General features: G+C 51.4%; 4 protein-coding genes across 6 annotated transcripts in view; 3 read left to right on the top strand and 1 right to left on the bottom strand.

The window, feature by feature from the left end:
• Positions 1 to 1190: 1190 nt before the first annotated feature.
• Positions 1191 to 4532, bottom strand: LOC133493024 (threonine synthase-like 1). The gene is given in 8 exon segments (XM_061805948.1): positions 1191 to 2285; positions 2288 to 2694; positions 2696 to 2966; positions 2969 to 3094; positions 3097 to 3569; positions 3571 to 3797; positions 3879 to 3982; positions 4069 to 4532. Coding segments are annotated over 7 exon segments (2025 nt in total). The 5' UTR covers positions 3921 to 3982; positions 4069 to 4532; the 3' UTR covers positions 1191 to 1806.
• A 176-nt stretch (positions 4533 to 4708) lies between these two features.
• On the top strand, positions 4709 to 6725 carry enkur (enkurin, TRPC channel interacting protein). The gene is made up of 5 exons (XM_061805950.1): positions 4709 to 4916; positions 5038 to 5186; positions 5254 to 5459; positions 6169 to 6315; positions 6390 to 6725. The coding sequence occupies exons 1-5, from the start codon at positions 4843 to 4845 to the stop codon at positions 6558 to 6560; spliced, it is 747 nt and encodes a 248-aa protein (XP_061661934.1). The 5' UTR covers positions 4709 to 4842; the 3' UTR covers positions 6561 to 6725.
• A 196-nt stretch (positions 6726 to 6921) lies between these two features.
• On the top strand, positions 6922 to 14085 carry prtfdc1a (phosphoribosyl transferase domain containing 1a). Of its 2 annotated transcripts, XM_061805949.1 has the most exons (10): positions 6922 to 7571; positions 7697 to 7819; positions 8454 to 8560; positions 8645 to 8828; positions 10299 to 10364; positions 11145 to 11162; positions 11966 to 12048; positions 12784 to 12830; positions 12917 to 12993; positions 13984 to 14085. In XM_061805949.1, the coding sequence occupies exons 1-10, from the start codon at positions 7449 to 7451 to the stop codon at positions 14029 to 14031; spliced, it is 876 nt and encodes a 291-aa protein (XP_061661933.1). In that variant the 5' UTR covers positions 6922 to 7448; the 3' UTR covers positions 14032 to 14085. The 2 variants fall into 2 exon arrangements, 1 of the variants encoding a protein (XP_061661933.1); XR_009792829.1 differs by lacking the exons at positions 11145 to 11162; positions 11966 to 12048; positions 12784 to 12830; positions 12917 to 12993; positions 13984 to 14085 and adding an exon at positions 10803 to 10981 and having other exon boundaries at positions 10299 to 10686.
• Positions 14086 to 16991: 2906 nt separating this feature from the next.
• LOC133493023 (rho GTPase-activating protein 21-like) overlaps positions 16992 to 21340 on the top strand; it is a 44866-nt gene continuing 40517 nt past the window's right edge. Inside the window, exons 1-2 of one of the 2 annotated variants that reach the window (XM_061805946.1) lie at positions 16992 to 17307; positions 17915 to 18136. In XM_061805946.1, the coding sequence (XP_061661930.1) occupies positions 18083 to 18136 (54 nt within the window). In that variant the 5' untranslated portion in view covers positions 16992 to 17307; positions 17915 to 18082. Of the gene's footprint in view, positions 17308 to 17661; positions 17778 to 17914; positions 18137 to 21340 lie in introns of those variants that run through there. The other variant, XM_061805947.1, reaches the window with a different exon arrangement.

Here is a 21340-nt window from a genome sequence, read left to right as displayed (position 1 = left end):
GCTAGTGGGACAATGCGGCTATCCGATTGGCTATTATTGTACGAGTGATTGACAGGTCGGAAAGGTCCGTTGCCATCTCTTCAGCGCCGTCCAAGCTCACGTTGAATTCCATCCACCAGGGTGTTCGGGAGGGGGGCTTCGGGTGGCATCCAGATGCACGGCCAGGAGGGGGCGACAGGCGTGACGGACGTCAGGGATGGCCGGGTCCGCAGGCGAGCGGGGTCACGTGACTGCGGGCGGGAGAAGACAGAAGGCTGCTGCCGGGGCGAGACGTAAATTCACGAGGAAACACTGATCTCTGAAAAATCGCAATGATGCGGCACGGCGCTCATAAATCAGATTCGACTGGCCGCAGAGGAAGCGGCGACGCATTAAATGCGGCGTCGTCTTGATTGCCATGCAGACAAAATATAACGCTCGTCCATTTCATTACTAGTCGCCGCTTAACGGTGACGACGCCAACCACGAGCCGTCCGGAAAAACATCGGCGGACGTCGGAGCCATCTGGACTTGTCAAGTCACTCGGAGAGCGACGCAAATTCGTTCTCCTCACGCGATCTGGAGACGGAGGTCCTCCGAAAATTTGATCGGACATTTTTTTTCCTTCTTACCTCAATATTGCTGCAAAAGGCATGGAGGCCTGCAACTCGGTCGGCTCCTCGCACGCCCGATTCGTCAGCCCGTGGAGTGTCGGATGAATGAAGAAGTCGCTTACAATAGAAAAATACGATATGATTATTGCTTAATATCGCGACATGTTTCTTCCTAAACGTCTTGAAATGATTCTACGGCAGGTCATTTGAGGCAAATACATCTTCTGCGAGCTCGGCCTCCTCAAGGTCGCTGAAGCGCCGCCTCACGCAGACGCGTCTTACGTCGATCTTTTGCCTTCCTTCCCCGCGCGGCGCAAAAAGCGGGGGCCTCCTCGTCCCGCTACCTGCAATTTCCCCCGCTCAGCCAGCTGTGCGCCGCCGTCACGCTGAGCAACAGCTGGCCGCGTCTCCCTCAATCAGCGCGAGATTTCCCCACGTGAAGAAGTGCAGTGACAAGCATTCGCGCCTCGGCCGAAACTTATCTTGCCGCGTCCTCGGGCAGCAGCTGCTGAGGCAGCACCTGGTTTTAAATGACTCACCCCCCCCCCCCCCCCCCCACAGGCAAATAGAGAGAATTCTCGCTGAGGGGTGTAAAAATGCTGAATGTGCCCCCCTCCCCCCCTGCCTGGGCTCTATTACGTAATGCTCGGTTTCATATCGCCGCCGGGACGAGCTGCAATTTCGTACGCTCGCAGGACACTTCATTAGGTACACAATCTAATGAGATCCAACAAGTCAGCGGGCGGCAGCGGCACCTTGTCGGTCGCCGGGGTAACGACCCGCTAAGTCGCAACCCCGTCCACTCGGGCCCGTCAATATTGGGAGGTGAGCACAATTCTCCTCTTTTTGCCTGGAAACGCCACCGGCAAGGATTTGAAACGAACCCAACGCCGTCAGCCTTCCTTTCAGACTCTTTCCATGCAAATCAGGTCAACGTCGGAGGAACCATTGAACCCGCTTTTGATGGACCAAAATCAATGGAACAAATGAACAATCGTCAATCACATTCAACGGACATCAACGGACGCCAAATTTCGCCCTTGGCGCCGCTTGGCCCGGCCTCTCCTGCAACAGGCTTCACTTTTGTCCTGTCCTTGGGGCATTTTTACCTTCAGTTTTGTCTTCAACGCGTGAAATGCATGCTCAATCGGGTTCGGGTCAGGTGATTGACTTGACTGTTGCCTTCAAAAAATCTTTGCGTGCTTCTGCTCATTCAAGTCCATCCGCACGTATTAGTCCAGGTTCCGCTCTGGTTGTGAAGGTCTAACGTGACTCGAAGGAAGGAGTCCCGGATCATGTTCTCCACTTGTTCTACCAGCACTCCGTAATCTGCTTCACAAACTGCGTGTTCCCGTCTGTTTCGGTCTCGGAGGCGATCCATCAGGGCCCCGTTCTTCGCCGGTCTGGATGCGGCACGCTGCAGCTTCCTCAGCTGCTCCAAAGGATCCTCCGGAACGTTCTCCACTTGCAGAGCTTCAAAGACGGCAGGCGCAAATTTGCCGTAATGAGCGGTGGAACTAATGACCACGGGGCAGGTGCGGTCCCGCAGCCCGTCCGCCACAACTTTAGCCACGGCCGTGTGCGTGTCCATAAGGTAGCCGGCCTCCGTGCCAACGCTCCGGATGGCGGCCAGGCAGTCGTGTTCCGAGCGCCAGTCGGCTTGCACTTCCTGTCGCATCTTGCCGAGAAGCTGAAGCGCCGCCGTCCGTCTAAACCCACGAACAAGTCCTTGACGAGCGGCCCGTCGCCGCCCGAGACGCGGTAGACGAACCTCTCCGGGTTGGACGATTTCAGGATGTCGACGGCCGGGGAGCGGCTGGGCATCAGGCGGCGTCCGCGGAGGTCGTACTCGCCCGTGTTGACGAAGTCCGACACGACCCGATTGGGGTTGGACGCGCAGATGACCTTTCGGACGGGAAGTTACCCGTCGGGATGCACCTGTGGTAACAAACGAGCCCAGTTGATGGAGTTGGCGGTGCTCAGCACGGCGAGGTGCCCCGACAGGCCCGCCTCGCCAAACATCCCCTTGACGCTCCTCTGGCAGAAGTCGAAGTTCCAGCCGGTCATCCGCAGCTTCTGGACGCGGCTCACGCCGTCCTCCGCGTTTGTCGGCGTCGCGCAGACCGCCGAAGCCGCCGAGCGCGGCGCTGCCCGTGTCGCCGGACGGGGCGACCGGGATCAAGGGGTTGCACGTGGGCGGCAGGCAGTGGGCGAAGAGTTGGGGCGTCAGCTGCAAGGCCAAATCTTTGAAGGAGGCGGTGGGGCCGTGAAAAAGCTCTTGGACGTACGTGCTGTCCATCAGGTGCTTGACGGGCGCCACCTCCTCGGAAGAAAAGTTGGACCCGTAGGCCTTGTAGACCATTTCTCTCAAATTTCGGACGGGTGGATGCACTTCTCCAGTAATAGCAACGCCCGCTCTGGATAAGACATACCGACGAGTCGCAACCACTCACCCTGCGGTATCCTCGGGAAGCCGCGCTCGGGGACGGAGAGACCAGAACCTCCACCGCCACGTCACCGGAGAGAACTTTGGATCCTTGGCCATCAGCCCTGGTTGACACGAAGGTCTCCGCGGCGTGGTTGTGAAATCTCTCCACGGCCTGCAGCGCCTTCTCCGCCACCTCCTCCGCCGCGTCCCCCCGACCGCGCAGCACCCGCGTATCCAGCCAGCGCTCGTAAAACTGCTTCCTGTAGCGCAGGATGTCCCCGATGGACCGCCCGGCTGCTTGGCCCACGATCCTGTCCACTTTCATTCTGCGGAGCCTCTGAAGGACGTCCTCCCCGTCCACGTCCAGGTCGACCACCGGGCCGCTTTGTTTGACGCGGTGCTTGGCTTCGGCGTGAAGAGGGTTGGAACCCGTCAGGGAAAGGACGCACCCGGAGGCTGAGAAGTTACACAACACTTGACCTTCCTCCTCCAGGAAGCGCTCGCCGCCGCCGACGGCCGCCAGCTTGGCGGCGACGGGCATCTTCCACGTCGTCGTCCACGTCAACGGCTGGCAGTCGCAGTCTGCGGGCCGCAATCCGGCCCGCTGTGGTCTTCCCCGCTCCGGGTGGACCCATGATGACGATGTTCTTCTCTTGGAGATGTCCAGCAGCGGAGGTCCGGGTGGAAAGTCGTGAATTTCTCGTGCAAGACGGAACCGGGCTGCCCCGAAATGCCCCGAGAGCAAGCTGACCCGCTCCTCGGAAATCCATCGCAAACTGAAAGGATAAAATTGCGGTTTTTGATTAATTCGATAACACGCTTTTACACATGTATTCTTATTTTATTTCAATACTTGCTTTTATGCATGCACTGACGCAGGAGAGGCTCTCCAATGTCATTGTAGAGTTTCATATGATGCCGACAAATTGCATTCATTCTTTATGTATTTTACAACATTTGCCTGAATTAAAAAAAAAAAAAAAAAAAACTCGTAAGTGAAGGTCCAACTGTACTCCGTAACCTTTGTCTTAATAAATGTACACTCACGTCAAATGTAGCCGCCCCTCAGGTCCAAATAATGATGCTTTAGTGGACTCCGGATGACGAGATGCAAACTTTGTTGCGGTCGGTCGACGCCATGCTGCAATGTCAAAACAACTACGGCAGGTTCGGAGGGACAAATCCGTTACGCGAAAGTTTCTCTCCCGTCTCTCATCATAAACGTAATATATGTGTATAGTATCGTTGTACAAATAATTTAAACTCGTCACCTTCTTTTCTGACTTGTTTTTTTATTGTCCTCATACGAGCCCAGTTTGCTATTTTCGTGCACAAAGGTTCTACGGTGCGTTCAGGGTTACTCGAAAGTTGCATATTTTATATATTGAACTCAATTGTATTCACGCCTCACTTTGATTTATTGCTATGGGCTATTATTATTGCATAGTTATAAATGCAGATTAAGGGGGATTTTATAATTTCCCTCGGAATGGTAAACATCTATTGAGAGTTGGATTTATATAAAGCGTGTGTGTCCCCGCCCCCTCACCCCCCACCAAAAATGCATCCGTACAAGTTAAAAGTATCCAAAAATACCAACACGTGTTATATAAAACCATAATCATAAGCTAAAAAGTCACAGGGTGGGGTAATGAACGACGGTAGGTGAAGGCAACGCGCGGTCCATCCGTTACCTAGCAACAAGCCAAAGCAAAACCCCCAGAGGACTTTCCAGCCGTCTAATTTGCGACGCTTCGACTTAATTTTACGACATTTATTGACTGCCTTCATCTTTGTTTTATTGCAATAACAATTTTCAACATGGCTGAGACGTTTTATCCCCAAGAGAGTATCTACAATCTTTTACCCGACCTGCTTGACGCTGAAAAGCCAAAGTAAGTCAGAGATCAACACCTGGATGTCACTTTAATAATAATAATAATAAAAAACCTTTAATATTGTGTAAACATTTGACTGGATACGTTGAAAGAAATATGTTTTGTGCTGTCTGCGCAGGCACAGTACCAGGTTCAGGCCGGCGGCAATTCGGCTGGATGACAAAGTGTCCAAGATTGCGATGAAAACGATGGGCCCGGCGAAAGTGGAGACCCCGTCCCCGGAGAAATATCTCAAAAAGCATTCGAGAGAGCCCAAACTGCCCCAAAGTGAGATGAATGCGGTTATCGTTTGAGTCCCTTGTCGTGGCGTCAACTGTCACTTTTTGTCCCGCAGAAAAAGAAGGTCCTCGCCGCACGTGCACGGCGAGGAAACCGGCCGTCCCCTTGAGGTCCGAACAGCCGCCCGCGGGGAGGAAGTCGCCCAAGGCCGCGACGGCGCCCGTGCGGCCCAGACCGTCGGCGGCTTCCGTTGACACCAACCGAGGCCACAAGGAGCTCCTGGAACATTCCGGACTGGTCCCCAAGTACGTCAAGAAAAAGGTAACGCCTCGAGACGCACCTGGGGCGTGTCCCGGGCCTCCCGCCGTTTGCAACTCCGGGAAATTGAGCCCACCCTTGCTGCAAAAAGGTGCGGGAATATCACTTTTTGCATCTTGCCTACGTATTGCGCTAACCTCGTGGACACGAATTTTGTGCGGACGTTTTGCCCAATCCGCCGCTGCTCATCGAGTCCCGCCTCCTGCGGGGCCTGACGTTAGCGTGACAACTGGGGGTGTCGTGTGATGATGCCATCGCTCAGAATGTGATGGGGGGGGGGGGTTGAGTTTAAGTATCAAGAAAATGACAGCGACGAGTTTATTTCCACTCGTCGAGACCGAGTTGCCAAATTGGACTCGGCCGAGTGGTGGAACCGACCCACGCATGGAAAACACAAAATGACTTCAGAGGATCATTGGGCTCTACAACTGGACGTCTTGGTAAGCAAATGGAGCGCATCTTTGCCGGACCCTACCTGAATGTTTCGAGGTTCAAGGAACGGATATTAATCTGATTCATTTGTACTCTGTGCAGACATTTTAACACCCAGGTTTTGGCCACGAATCAAGATTTCATATGTGTGTTACACCTAATTAGCGGCAAAATAATTTGGCATTTTGCAGGCACAAGTTAGCATGTTGTGGTCACAGCTGCAAAACATTCTTTATTTTCATCTGCGGGGCTCGCTAATGTTAGTCTGGGTCGCCTCCAGGGCTACGGCGAGGTGCCCCAGTACCTGCAGCACCGCGGCGAGGAATTGCAAAGATCTGCGGAGGAGTACGACAAGTACCTGACGGAGCGGACGGAGGAAGGCCCCATGAGGCGGCTGTCGGACGAGGAGCGGCGAGCCAACCTGGAGGTACTTCCGGGGCGACTCTGGGCCCGAACGTCCCGTCCTGAAGGTTTCTTTTTTTTTTTTTTCCTCCCGCCAAGAGCCTGAAGAAGACCTTGGCCGAGCTGCAGGACAAGTACCGGCGTCTGCCGGTGGTCGTGGACACGCTGACGAGGAAGAGCCGCAAGCTGCAACTGGAGGCGGAAATGAAGCAGCTGGAGAGCGACGTGGAACTTTTCCAGAGGTTCAAGACCATTTACATAGCCAAGTAGGAAAAGAGGCCCACGCCGAGGCCCGCCGGTCCCGGTTGGGCTCGGCGCCACCTTTTTACACCTTCGGCCGGGCTGAGGACCTTCGGAGAACGCCCTTTGGGCCCGGGCCCTCGCTCAGAGTCTTCTGCAAATTTTTGTGCTCCCCCTGCTAAGTAAACAAAAAACGTTGCTCAAAGTGATTTTTCTGTGTGTCTGTAGATCCTCAAAATGGACGGATGTAAATCCAGCTCCTAAAACGTACGCCTGAAATGTTTTCAGATTGGCGTTGGTAAAGCGCTGGCCTCACAGTTCTGAGGACCCGGGTTCGATCCCGGCCCCACCTGTGTGGAGTTCCTCCCACATCCCAAAAACACGCAACATTAATTGGGCAATTTAAGTTGTCCCAAGGTGTGGTTGTACGTGCAGCTGTTTATCTCCACGTGCCCTGCGATTGGCTGGCGACCAGTTCAAAGTAGGCCCCGCCCCCTGCCCGTTGACAGCTGGGACAGGCTCCAGCAGTCCCCGTGAGGATAAGCGGCAAAGAAAACGGACGGATGGTTCTCGGAATCCCCCGTTCAAAGCTTCGGAAGGTAGATTTTGTGCCGCCCTCAAAATATATCTTATTATTATTATTTGCACACTCGTACCAAAATCAATGAAATTGCATATAAAGTATGGAGATATTCATATTGACATTGTGTATATATTGGCCTCATGTTCATGTCTTACGTCTTCATTCGCGTGAATTTATCAAAAGTTGAGGATTTATTTTCCCTATTCACAATCGTGCAACCAAAGGCGGCCGAAAAGCCACTTTGGCCGCCGGCGTCGCCGTCTTCTGATTGGCCGGCGGCGGGCCCGAATGCTGTCACATGAAGCCCGTTAGCGCTCGCATTCTCCACCAGTGGAATGAATGGGAACAAAAAAAAAAAAACAAAAAGGGCAAATGACCAGAGCGTGATCGCCGGGCGCGTGTCGCTGGGAACGCCGCCGATGTTCGGATCCTTCCTGACCACGAAACCAGCAAAAGCCGTGAGTAGACCTGACGGCATTTTGGTCTGACTTTAGAACTTTTGTGCACATCTCGTCCTGCTTTTTTTTTTTTTTCTCAGTCAAAGGAACTTTTTTTTTTTTTTTTTGTCGCTGTTTTCTCCCAGAGAGCAAAAGCGCCGCCCGCCGGCCGGCGTTTCCCCCCCCCCCCAGAAGTCCCCGACCTGCAGCGGGACCGTTTTCACCCTCCCCGAGAAATGCAGCACGCCGGGAAGAAAAGAGGGATTGTGGTACGCGTGACGCAAAAACCTTTTTTGTCTTCGAAAAACCCAAAAGCGTCACCGCGAGGTTCGGGTGATCCCGTCCGTCCGTTATGGGAAACCGCTGACCCCTCGTTTGGGTCACCTGATGGAAAATTCCAGTGAAGCGTAAAGAGAAAGAGGAAGGACCCGGTTCTCGGGGCTTTGGTGACCTCATTTTACCGGGTCGGGTCGGCAAAACGGTACCGAGATGGCTGACGTTTTGCTTATCCAGTACGGACGGTCGCAATAATCACGAGATATGGCGCGCCAAAAGTTACGAAAGCTGTCAGATCCTGATGGACTCAAGGCTGTCCAAAGGAGATCTGAAATGAAACATATTTATTTAAAAAAAAAAAAAAAAGTTCATTGAGACTTTTTATTATTCACATGCACCGTAGAGGCCCGCCGTTGTGGACGCATCCGTCGCAATCCGAAGAATGTGGGCAAAATTGGCCTATTGCGTATTATTTCACCGAGTCACGATTTGTGTGCTCGCGCCACAGCCATGTCTAATAGATAAAAATGCGGCCGTGGACGGATGACGCAAACGCTCTCCGAAATGAAGAGAGCAAAACCTTTTGACGTTGCAAAAGAGCGAGAATCGAACGTCCCGTTGTGGCAGATCGCCGACGACTGGCCGGGATACAGTCTGGACTTGTTCACCTACCCGGAGCACTACCGCCACGACATCGACAACGTTTACATCCCGCACGGCGTGGTCGTCAACAGGTGCGCCCGGCGTCACGTCGCCAGCTTCCGGTCGTCGGCGCTCACGACCGTCGCCCCCCCCCCCCCCCCCCCCCCCCCCCGCAGGACGGAGCGACTGGCCCGCTACATCGCGGACGACTTTGGCGACGACGCCATCGTGGTGCTGTGCGTGCTGAAGGGCGGCTACAAGTTCTGCGCCGACCTGGTGGAGTGCATCAAGGTGCTGGGACGCAACTCCAACAAGTACCTGGAGACCCGCGTGGAGTTCATACGCCTCAAGAGCTACTTGGTACGTCCCAAAAGTCGCCGCAAAAGTCGCGCAGCAGCCAAAGAGACGCGATAGTACGACAATGAAATTCGTGTTCGTTTGCCTCAAAATTTTCAAAGATTTTTGTCCTATTTACAATAAATTTAACTCTTGGAACGGAATAAAAGTCCAATTTAAAAAAATACGCTCATATTACATGATTTAAGTCATGTGGTAAATCTTGTTTGAGCAGAAAATCGAGCCAAATTTGTGTGTGTGTGTGTGTGTGTGGAGGGGTTGCAATATTAAAAGAAGCGAGTCATATAATAGTGATATATTTAATATATTATGTATATTTCATTTACATTCATTCTTTTTTTTTAATTCTGACAGTCACATTTTTTTAATCAGTCCTTAATCTTGTCATATTACAAATTCAAAAAACAATAATAGTCAACTAAAGTGGGATAACTCCAAAATTACATTTGTAATTCTGAAATATCATATAAGAGTAATTTTTAAAAAGTTATCACATTATGAGATTAAATCCAAAAAAAATTACAATAGATTTTTAAAAAGTGTAGTGTAGTCTGTAGTGTACGCAGCTCGGCAAATGGAATGAAATTACCAGATTCAATGTTAAATAAATTGAAAAAAATACATTTAACTTTTATTTTTCAACATAATATTTTTTGTAAGAAATTAAAAGATTTAGCGTGAAGTTGCTCTATGGTGCCGATTTTTATGTATTCATTTTTCCAGCGACGATTTTCTTTTGATGACATTTCTGAAGGCGAGCGAGCAAGCGCGACTGCTTGTTCGTTTTTTTTTTTTTGTTTGGCCAGTGGCGGGGGGCGGGGGGGGGTTGTTGCGCCCCCCCCCCCCCCCAAACCGCAGAAAATGGATGCAGAGAGAAATTTGAAATTCTAAATATGTACCGGTAGGCTTGACACGTGGTCCTGTCTGCCTCTGCCACGAGATGTCAGCGTTTGTCAATTTTTAAAGAGGGGGGGGGGGGCATGCAGATGGGACACGCCAAGGACGCAGGAAATACTCAAGGCCTCACGTCATCATCATCATCCTCCTGATATGTCAACATGAGAGTCATCCTCACGTGGAGGACGACAACACGCCCGCAACAATGTTTACCTCGTTACCTCGTCACCCCTCCCAAAAGTAAAAGTACTCTCGTACTCGCAGCTGCTACGCCAGGAGATTATCCAGACGTGCCTTTCCAAAAACGTAGGAGTCAGGGTCAAAAGTCGTCTGAGAAAGAAAAACTCGTGTCAAAAATACAGCCTAGTCCAGAAAGACACTAACTGAGTATTTCTACTTAGTCACTGGGTCCACTTCAAGCTTAAAACGACGAATCGGGGCTTTTGTTCGCCTCCGGGATCCGAAAGTGAGGTTTCAAAAGTCCCGACGCGGTGTCACGTGACTTGCCCTCGACCGTGCGATGACGCGTCTCCCGCGGACGCAAATGCAAATCCGGGCGTGTCCTCTCGTCGACAGAACGACCGATCGACCGAAGACCTGCGCGTCGTCGGAGGCCGAGATCTGCCCTTCCTGCGCGGAAAGGTGCGTTTGCGGCCGGGGGGTTTTCACCGTGACGAGCACCGAACGCCGATCCAAATGAACGGAACTCTCTCGGCGCGGCGCGGCGCGGCGACCGAAGGGGAATCTCCAAAGGACAATTGCTTCAAAGGTCAAAGGTTGTGTCGAGAGCGCCGGATTGCCTGAGACTCCCATTGATGAGAACATTTCCACCGTGTTTCATGCGCTTTGCCAATTTTCCAAAAGCAATTTCAAACTCCTCGACCGACACTGACAGCAGCGCTACCGCTGCCGCCTCTCGCCGCATTCCGCGCCGTCGACAGCTTCGCTAGACGTGCGAAAAACGGTTCGTTTTCCTCGTCTTCGCGACGCTAATCGAACAACGCCGCACCAACGAGCGTGAATCGAGTCAGCGGATACGTCGTAGTTGTTGAAATGTCACCATTTCGCAATATTCTGCAGTTTACGGACTGGTGGAAATCTCCACCAGTCCGTCACGGCGGTCAGGTGTAAGAAGCGCGGCCGACGTCGGGCCGGGCGTCCCCCGCCCGACTTCCTCCGTTCCCACAAAGAAGCCCTCAGACGGACGGCGCGGCGGGAACAAGGACGCGTTTGAAAGAGCTTTCCGCGGACGACGCGTCGGCGCAGATGTTCGCCGCCGGCCGGAATAGAACGACGGCATTCTGCTGTGCGCCGCACACTGCCGGCATTGTCGCCACGGAGACGCCCTTTTCCCAAACATTCCGCACGGATGCAAACGTCACTAATGCGTGCGTCTCTTTCCTCTTTTTGCATGTTTCCAAGAGCGTGCTGATTGTCGAGGTGAGTTCTCGCCGACGTCGGGCTCACGGACGAGGCCGCGCCCAGAAGGAAAGTCTTGAGCGCGTGGCGGAAACGCGGCGCCGATGGAATGGGAAAATACATGCAAAATAATCATGGGAAGCATTGAGAAGAGTGCTGTCAAATTTGGAGCGTTCCAAAACTGAAATCTTCCAGTCCCTCCGTTTTCTGCACTTCACGCCTGCTCCTAATTACGTTAAGTTGGTAACATGTATCTGCCGAAAGCCTCCGGCGCCTGGACCGGATCCCGCCGGGTCGTCGGTGGGCTTTTCCACACCGCGACGACGAGGCGCTCTAAAGCGGCCTCGCCAGTCCGGCTGTCCCCCGCGCTGGCTGTTAAGTAGGGTTTGAGAACCAAAAATAAAAATGAAAAAAAATGCCTTCTGCTCCTACTTCGGCCATTTACTCGGGGCTGACAACGAGGCACTCTATAAATTTTCACCAGTGGCCAATCACAATGTTAGACATTGAGGTTCGTATATTGCGGAGGAGCAGCGGCAACTCATGCCGGACTCCAAAGTCCAATTGGTGACCAGCAGTTGCCTCCAGGAGCGCAAATATTTTTGTGGTCTCGATGGGTGTTCGCCCCCCCCCAAGCCTCTTGCCGTGTCACCGCTAAGGTTAACTGTCGGGAAGATTTAATGACGGACTGGAAATTGTGAAATTTTTCATGTTAAAGACTTTTGGCAGCTGTTTTCGAATGTGAACATTTTTTTGCGATGTCTCAATATTTTGTGCATTTAAAGGTCCCTAAATTGACGTTGAAATGTGGTCCCCCCCCCAAGGCCATTGTTGACACAGGCAAGACAATGAAGGCCCTTCTGAAGCATGTGATGACCTTTCAACCCAAGACGGTCAAGGTCGCGGGGTGAGTCGGCCTCTCTCGGGCGTCTGCACGCGTTTGACCCCCCGGCAGGAAATGCCAAATGTGTGACGAACGCCGATATCGCCGGTCGCAGTCTCCGAGTCGCTTGCTCGTGATTTATTGTGAGGAGACAAAAGTATTGGGACAGAATCAGGCATTCGCGGATCACCCGAGCTTGATTGGACCTGAAAATAAAGAATCGTTTTTGTTTATTCAATCCAGTTATCGATTTGCATCATTTTTTTGTAACAGCGTCACACATTTGTCGATTCCGGGTCTTGTGCGTGAAGCAATTCTTTATGGACCCGGTTTCTTTCTCTGACGCTCCGAGATCCAAATTTCACGTTCGTATCCCAAATCAGCATTCCGCATTGTAACGAATGGAAATGATTTTAATACGTTCTGCTTTTCCCTCCAAAACCCAAGAAAATTTGTGGTTTCATGTTGTAAAATATGCCGTAATAACCTAATAGAATTAAAAAAAAAAAAAAAAATCTCAATTGAATACATTGTGCTGCTCTTTCTGGTGCACCCGCTTTGGCCACAGGGGGCAGTAAAATAATTCAGACGTCTCTATTCCACACACCTCGTCAGTGCAGCACTAATATGTACATATTTTTTTTTTTTTTTGCATGTATCTTTAGACGCTGAAGGTGGAAGAGGGTCTCAATATTTTGTACTCGTGTGGCCTTTGATGTGATTTTCGAACGCTAACTTGAACGTGCTCACTCATTGCAGTCTGCTGGTGAAGAGGGCGCCCAACATGGACGACAACCTGACCGACTGTGAGTCGCGGAACGTCGCGCCCTCGCCCGCCGTCCTCGCCCGCCGTTGACACCCACCCTCCTGTTTTTTTTTTTTTTTGTCACAGACGTGGGCTTCGAAATCCCCAACCGCTTTGTGGTGGGCTACGCCTTGGACTACAACGAGTACTTCCGTGACCTGAACGTAAGCCCTTTTTCGAGCACCGCGGGGTTGGGGGGGGATGAAAGAGGCGGCGGGAGGCAGGGCGGCTAGATCAAAGAGAGACGACCCCGCCCGTCCGCCCACCCCGCCGTGCCCTGAAACCTAAACTCACCTAGCGGGTTTCCTCCTCCTCCGTCGCCCATGGAAACTTAACGCTAAGCTTAGCATGCTAACATCCCAGCTGACATACGCGCGTGACCGGCGTCGACGTGCACGGTGGAGTCAACTCGTAGAACGGCAGCGATGTAAAAATTAAAAAAAAGTCTCTGTAATTATTATATACAACATATAATATATTTTTAAATTCCTACATAATTTTGACTCAGTCCTTTTTTTTTTAATGTAATTTAATTATTTTTTTTAATCTGTCCATAAATTCAAATGAATACAAAAACTAAATAACTGCAAAAGTTTACATGTAAAAAGTTGCTAAAGTAAATGATAGTGATATAATGCAACTATTAATTACGTTCCTCATCCGCATAACTGATACATATCAAACAATACGACAATTTAAGAAGCGCGGAAGTAGTAGTACTCAACAATTAGTGATATTTAAAACGGACTGTATAGCTTTATGAAGAATGAAAATATATTTTCAATGTTGAATTGGCACAACATTTCAAAATTGTCATTAAATAGTGCAACAAATCTATTCTGAATGATAAATGAAATGGATTCAGAGGACTATCTGAAAAGTAGAGCACAAGTGAAAGTTTGACATTGTTGTCAAATGTGAAATTGAAGATATTTCACGGCAGCCTCGCGCCGTTTGCTCTTAAAATCTCGAAGCTTTCGTCCGCCTTTGCGTCGACTTCCCTCCCGCAGTCAATCGTCTGCCGGCGGTTTCCCCGAAAACTAAATTGCGACACACCCCCCCCCCCCCCAGCCCGCTTCTTTTTCCTCACGTGGGATGACATCGTTTCTCTTTTCTCCCCCCCCCCCCCTCCCTCTGTCTCTCCCCCTTTTCAGCACATCTGTGTCATCAGCAAGACGGGCAAGCAGAAGTACAAAGTCTGACTCGACCTCCCGATGACGGGAAAAAAAAACCAAATAGAAAATTTGTCCACCTCGAAATGTGCTTGTCAGCGTTTACTTACTACCGTCTGTGTGTGTGTGTGTGTGTGAGAGAGAGAGCCAAAAAATAATAATAATAATAATTGACACACAAAAGAAATTGAGCGGAGCGGGCGAGGACGTTGCTGGCAGATGGCGAGAGAGATTATTCACGTTGGCATCGGGCGGCGCTTGCTCGCTCCGAATGGCGGGAAACGCCCGCGTGCGCGCACGTAACATCAAATGCTGGTTGACTTTCGAGCCGGCGCCTCGGCAATCTGCTGCAATCAGAAAACACGATCAGATTGTTTTGCGATGAATTCCTCCGTCGTGCACTTTGTCACGCTTCAACACACTGCGGGCAGCAGCAAGAACGAGTCGATATTTCCGTTTCCACTTTTCAAGCCGCAACAGGAAATGTCCACGTACTTCCTTGTCACCAAAAAGGCGTCAAAGCCATTAGACGGTCTCGACACAAAAACAGCAAATAGGTAAGTTTTTAAAGTGGATAATGGAGGCTAAATGGGAGGGGGGGGGGGGAAATCACCTTAAAAGGTCGTGTTTTGATCCATCCATCCATTTTCTTTGCCGCTTATCCTCACGGGGAGTGCTGGAGCCTATCCCAGCTGTCAACACCCTGAACTGCAAACAATCACACCGAGGGGCAATTTCGAGTGTCCAGTTAGTTCACCTCGCATGTTTTTTGGGATGTGGGAGGAAACCGGAGTGCCCGCCCGGAGAAAAGCCACGCAGCCACGGGGAGATCATGCAAACTCCACACAGGCGAGTCCGGGATCAAACCCGGGACCTCAGAACTGTGAGTCCAACGCTTTACCAGCTGATCCGCCGTGCCGCCCTCATGTTTTTATGATTAAAAAAATAAATAAATAAAGCTGGCAATTGAATGAGGGTGTGCAGACTTTTTATAACCACTGTATAAGGCAGAGCTCAAAAAATGAATCGATGAAAGGAAGAAAATGCCCCCCCCTCCCCCTCCCCTTCAAACTCGCTTCGAATATTTCAAGAATGTTTTGTTTTGGTCGTCACGGCAACTGAGCGTCAGTGGCGCCGCGTCCGTCCTGCCTCGACTCTCAAATCACCCGAAAAAGGCCCAACGAAGTTTTGAGCCGTCAAATTGCAACGCCCGTTCGGTTCCGTCTTTGCGTTCCCGCTCTGGCCCGGTCCAAACTCGGCCGTGACCCTGTCGAGTTGCGAGGGAGGCCGGAGCGATAAGAAAAGCGGGGCGAAAAACTTCTGCGTCCTTATCGGGAAACTTCAGAGCGTGTTTTCAAATCAGAACTTTCTGAATGTCTGGAGGACTTTGACCAATATCGCTAACCGTTGAGCACTGAGTCAACTTTTCATATTTTACATTGGCAGTTGTTATCAATCAAAAGGTTCTAATGGTTCTGGAGACCGCCAAAATATTCCCAAGCAATATTTTTCAAATATTTGATGAAATGTTTTGATTTGCGATGCATTTCGATAATGACATTTTGGGATATGTCGGCTTTTTCTCCGCTCGCTTAAAAGCAACCCAAATGATTTGATGTTTTTTGCAAATGTCACTCGAGCATCATGTTGTTGCGATACACCAGAGGGATCTGTGAGCATTGTGCGCAAAGCAAAAGCCAAAACAAAAGAAAAAACATCAGCCAGACAATTTGCTGACGCAGGTTTTAGCTCCGCAAGCTACTTTTGACCGCACTGCGACCGCGTTCGATGCCCAACGAGCTGTTTGCGGGTTTGCCATCGCTTGGTCCGCGACGCTCGCATGGCTACAAGTTGTCCATTGTGTAAAAACGGGGTCTCTTTTTTTTTTTTTTGGGGGGGGGGGGGGACAATATCGCTGCAGCCCCCTGAAAGCGGCGCGGGTCAAAGGGGGTCCTATTGTCCCGCCGTCTATTGTGTTACCCGAGGAGGCCGCAAACAGAACACTGTCAGCCTTTGTCTTTGTCTGCATCAGATGTGCGTGACCCCCCCCCACCCACCCCCCCAGCAGCGTCCCCTTTTTTTTTTTTTTTTTGCAGCCTCCCCGGATTCCCGTGCGGCCGGCCGCCGTCTCCTCCGCGCCATCGTGATGCGGTCGGCTGAGTTCTCGGCAAACGTGTCCGTGAAACGAGTGAAAAGAGTGAGCCACCTCCCCCCCCCCCACGCTTATCACAATTTACCGTCCATTTTCCAAGCCGCTTATCCTCACAAGGTGCTGCAGTCTGCCCCAGCTAACTTCAGGCTAGACCCTGATATGGTCCGCCGGTCAGTCGCAGGCGGGGCACGTCATTTCCCGCTGATTCATAATTTCAAATTCATGGCGCTGTTAAAGGTGCGGCGATGCCCCCCCACCCCCGAAAAATGTTGACGTTTGCCACAAGATGGCAACAAAGTGCTAGCTTCCCATTTGACAGGACAACGACCTGAGGAAATGAAACTCCTCCCCTAAATTTCAAGATCAAATATTTAGACAAAAAGCAAGGAAAAATTGCAAAAGAATCGGAAGTTCCCAAACGTCTTGAGCTGTATGTATCGTTCCTTTTCTTGATTTTTCCGGGAAAATCAAATAGCAGCTGTAGAAGATGAAAAGATGAATGAACAAAACATTTTCTCATTTGAGATAATTGATGATTTCAGATTTTCATTTGAGCGCAATCCGAAGCTTTTCTTTTCTTTTCTTTTCTTTTCTTTGTACTTGCAAGCGGCCGAGCAGGCGCAAAGTTTGCGTCAAGCGGGCATCCTCGGGTCGGGTGTGGAGCGTCCGCTCTTTATCGCGGCTCTTATGTAACACTCGCGCCGATTGGTCCGTCGCACAGACGCCAGCCTTACAATGGCCCCCCGATTGGTCGCCGAGGGGCGAGGGGCGGGGCTCGATCCGGCCAGCCGCAGATGGTCGCTCCTCCTCCGCCGCCGACTGGCAGGCACTTCGCAGCCGCTGTCGCTCCTCCGCTTTTTTTTTTTTTTTTTTTGATTTTTCGGCTTTATTTTGTGCTCATTTTTTCCCCCGGGTCGACCGCGTGGGAGATGAATGAACCTCGGCCGTCGGACTCCTGCTCGGTGGCCGCGCGGAGCGAGTGCCCGCCGAGGGGCGCCTCTCGCCGCTTTTCCTTCTGCAGCCGAGCGGGCAGCGAGCAGCTCCGGCGGGCCGCCGGGGGAGCTCCGCTGGCGGGCTGAACGTTCTTGCGGCCTCCCGCCGCCCGCGGCCACCTAACATGGGCCGAGGGCTGCGCTTCTCCGGATTGCTAACAGGTAGGCTCGCAAACGCAACGACAACCTCTCCTTTTTTTAAATTTTTTTATATGGATTACAGCAAAAAAAAAAAAAAAAAAGCGCTTTATTTGTTTTGAAAATGTAAAAAAAGACGTGAAACATTTTTTTTTTTTGCATCCGAAATGGGCGTGTTGCTCATGTGCAACGAGTTTGACGTGCAACTGATATCGTGGGGGGGGGGGGGGGGGGGGAGGACGCCTTTTAACTAATGACCAAAATGTCAGCATCACTACAAAGCAACACAGTGACGTCAATGTCACCGATCGGCGTTCGCGCTGCGCTCGAGCTCATCGACAGGTGACATCACAACACGGCGGTGACTTTTCCGCTCACGAGAACAACAGTCGACATCCCAAATTGCTTCACGGGGCGGACCCGGGGCGCATCCCGCCGGCAGGCGCTCCTAACATTTGGCTCCTTTCGAGCGAGGTCGCCGCCAGCTCCACCTCGTGAGGATGCGCTGCACTTCGACACCGAGCAGCATCATCGTGCACATATCTCCATGTGGCTGCCTCGCTCACAACGGATGCTAATTTTGGATGCCCTTCCGTTTGCGTGTCATCACATGTCAACTCTTCCTCTTTAGATTCCCACCTCGACTCGCGGACATGAGGAAGGAGGACGGCGTGGATTAGATTTTTTTTTTTTTTTTTTTCATTTTTATTCTTATTTTTTCCTTTCCCCCCGCCGTCGTCACCCACCCGAGCTCCATGCGGCCCCCGGAGGATTTGCCCCGCCTGATGAGCGTTTTGATATGACAATGATGGCGGCGTGCGACGAGCGTCAACTCCGAGATGCGCCGTGCGAGGTGAGACGCTCCGAAAGTCAGAAAAAGAAAGAGAGGAAAAAGCGGCTTCTGCGGAATGTGGCAGAAGTTGTTGATTTCTCGCTGCTTAAGTGTCACCCATGTGAGTCGAATCACACTGAGCTGGCGTTTATTACACAAACGCACACATTGTCATTCCAGGCGGAATGTGCAAGATGCGGCTCGTGTGTCCGGTTGACCGGGTTCATCCTTTCCACTCCGCGACAACTGTTTTAAGAGCACAAAAAAAAAAGTGCAGCACAAAGAGACGTTTATGCTCCCCGCGGCTCTCCGTTCTTTTTTTTGGGGGGGATGTTGTTGTTTGTTTTTTTTTTTATTTTCCCTTTAGTTGGTTGCTTCTGACCGATTGCTGACATCGCCGCGATGGCGTTTGGCCCCCGGCCGGTGCTGCTGCTGCTGCCATGTTTTGGATTATCAGAAAATGGCATAGTGCGTGTGTGTGTGATAATCCTCTAAATGGGGCAGGGCGAGAGAGCCTTGGAATAAAATCTCAAATTCCCCTCAATACAAAAAAAAAAAAAAAAAAAAGGCAAGTGACATAGTTTGAATCAAGTTTTGCATTTTTTTTTTTTTTTTTTTTGCATGGTGGAAAAGTGGTCAGCACGTCTGCCTCGCATTTTTTTTGTGACTGGGGGTTCGGATGCAGAGAATGCAACTGACGATTGTTTTCATAACGTTGAGCACGTTTATGCTGATTGTTTCCGTGCCCTGGTTGATTTCGGCGCACCGGAAGTCCGTTCGGGAACTTTGAGTGAGTTGAAAACAAAGTCCGTTTGGCCCCCCCATGGGAGCCGTTTGGAATGGGCGCAACAAAAGAGGGCAGATGAACTCGCGCACCACGTTCGCTTGTTCTGAGGCGTTAATACCAAAATGGCGGCCGCCGTTGGGAGCTAGCGGAGCGCTCAGTTAGCTTGTGTCGCGGGCTATTTGTGCTTGACTTTTCATTTTTAATGTGTGATAAAGTTGACAATTTGTTGCCGCAAACCAGACGTTGTGCTTCATGTCTTCATTGAAGACGTACTTGAAATTATTTACGTTTTGCCCCACCGGTCGCATCCGGCACGAAAGACCTGAAAACTGCAAACTCATCGTCTTGTTTGCACAAAGTACAACAAAAAGGTTGTTGTTGTAGCTAAGTGTGACGGTCGTTTTTCCCGTATCGAGGTCCAGAAAGTGAACCAGTTCGCGGGAATCGTCTTTCGGATTCGGCTGCTGGGATTTTGACTTTGTAGCCGGCGATCCCGTCGGCTGCGGCACTTCGATGGATCACTAAAAAGGTCCAATTTTAGACACCAAAACATTTTTGCCAACAAACGTGGCCGTGATGTAAACACACGGCTGAAAGTCGACGATTTTCACCCGGCGAAGCTTTGGGACGACGTCGGCCGTGACGTCGTCGCCTTGTTTACGCCGACACACTCAAACTTTCAAGCTGGACTTAGCCCCCCCGCCACCCACCCCGCTCGCTACCCAATCCTCCCCACTTTTGCCACCGCCCAAGCCGTGAAAACACGGCCCCCCCACCCCACGTGTGCCACGTCTGTTTTGGACTCGCCACCTCGCTTGACCCGGCTCAGCGGATTATAATTTGCATTTGGTGTCTGTCGGATAAAAAAAAGCAGGACAAAAAAAAAAAAAGTAGTGATTGTCATAATGAAGGTCACGGGTACGGGGGTACGGGGAACTGCCCCCGTTTAGCGCAGGGGACGCATTCCAGACCCCCCCCCCCATCCAAGCGATGTAGACGGACCAGATAAATCGAGTTTTACTCTTCCCACGTGCGCTGAACTATTTAAACGTATTCAAATCTACTTTTGCCGACTGTTGTAAACGTCAAACTATAACACACACGGAGGAGCAGCACATGCAAACAGACAACCAAACACAGTAAACTTTAAATGCAAATCATCAAAATATGTCATTTTTTTTCCAACCAATTACCGTGAACAAATAATGCAAAACGCTGTCGATGAACTAACACCAATCAGGCCTGAAAGTGCACAAAATCTGGACAAGACCTGCCCCAGTGTCCCGCGTTGGCCTCCAACTGGACGTGTCGTGCTCGTAAAACGGTTGCCGGGCAACGGGGTAGGCGTCACACTGAGATCCGGCTCAGCTCCCGTCATCCGTCGCCGGCGTTCGAGATCAGAAGTTTTGCTGTAAATTTAGCTCAGCCAGCCCGATAACCTCATTCCCTCCTCGTCTAATTTTTCAGGAAGTTATTTTTAACTTGCCGACAGATGGAAGCCGGGCAGAGGGTGCGCTCGGTTCCAGTTTGGCACGGCTGTCGGGCCTTTGTTGGCGTTTTCGCACGGGATGGGAAGGGAAAGTCCCACCCAATTATGTAAAAACGTCGGTCATGAGGAAGTCCACCAAAAAATCTCGGCGAGGCATGTTTGAAAATGGAAGAAAAATTCAGTTCGGGTCAAGAAGTCACCCTTCCGCTCTTGTTGTCCTTTTTCGTTGTTGTTCGGATCACGCGGCGGTCGACGCGCCGATTGGAGTCGGTGGAAAGGGGGCGGGGCCGCCAGACGGCGGGCAGACAGGCCGAACAGAAGCGGCCGAGCGGCGCCGCCCGAGGCTCCTCCGGGCTGCCTCCGTATCTGACACCTCCACGGCACCCCGAATTGGCACCCTGGGTCGTTCCGCGGCCACGCTCGGATCTCGGTACGACTTTCGTTTCGGGAATTTTTGGGAAAGCCGCTGGTCGGCTTCAGACTCCCCAAAACTGTAACTTGAGTTGTTTTTAAATCAGAAAAGTTCTGAATCCAGCAACTGGTCGTTACTTGGAAAAACTGAAACACGAGTTGGGGCACATGAAAGTCAAGGTTCCGCTATCGGATTCGTCTTGGGCCAGGAGTCGCGGGCCTGGTTGGCATCTTTTCAAATTTGACCTTTTTTCTACACCCCCACCCCCCCCGGCGGTCCGGAATGATCTTTCAGTTCCGAGCGTGACATTCAACCACGTGCGTGCGGCGAATGGAGGCTTACGTAAGCGCCCGCTAACCCGCTAACGTCCGTGCGAGCTTCGGAGGTGACGGCAGGAAAGCCAGCATTATTTCCTGGCGCCGTCATTAGGGGGTCGGGGGTCCGGGTCCGGGTCCGGGTCCGTGTCGGGATGATTCCAGGGACGCGGGGCCGACCGGAAGCGGCTTGCGTGCGCTTGTTGTGGTTTGAGCCCAGTGG

The sequence above is a fragment of the Syngnathoides biaculeatus genome, chromosome 19, assembly GCF_019802595.1.
Source record: "Syngnathoides biaculeatus isolate LvHL_M chromosome 19, ASM1980259v1, whole genome shotgun sequence".
NCBI classification, from domain to species: Eukaryota; Metazoa; Chordata; class Actinopteri; order Syngnathiformes; family Syngnathidae; genus Syngnathoides; species Syngnathoides biaculeatus.
Note: the sequence above shows the minus strand (reverse complement) of the source record. Positions and strands in the feature narration are given on the sequence as shown.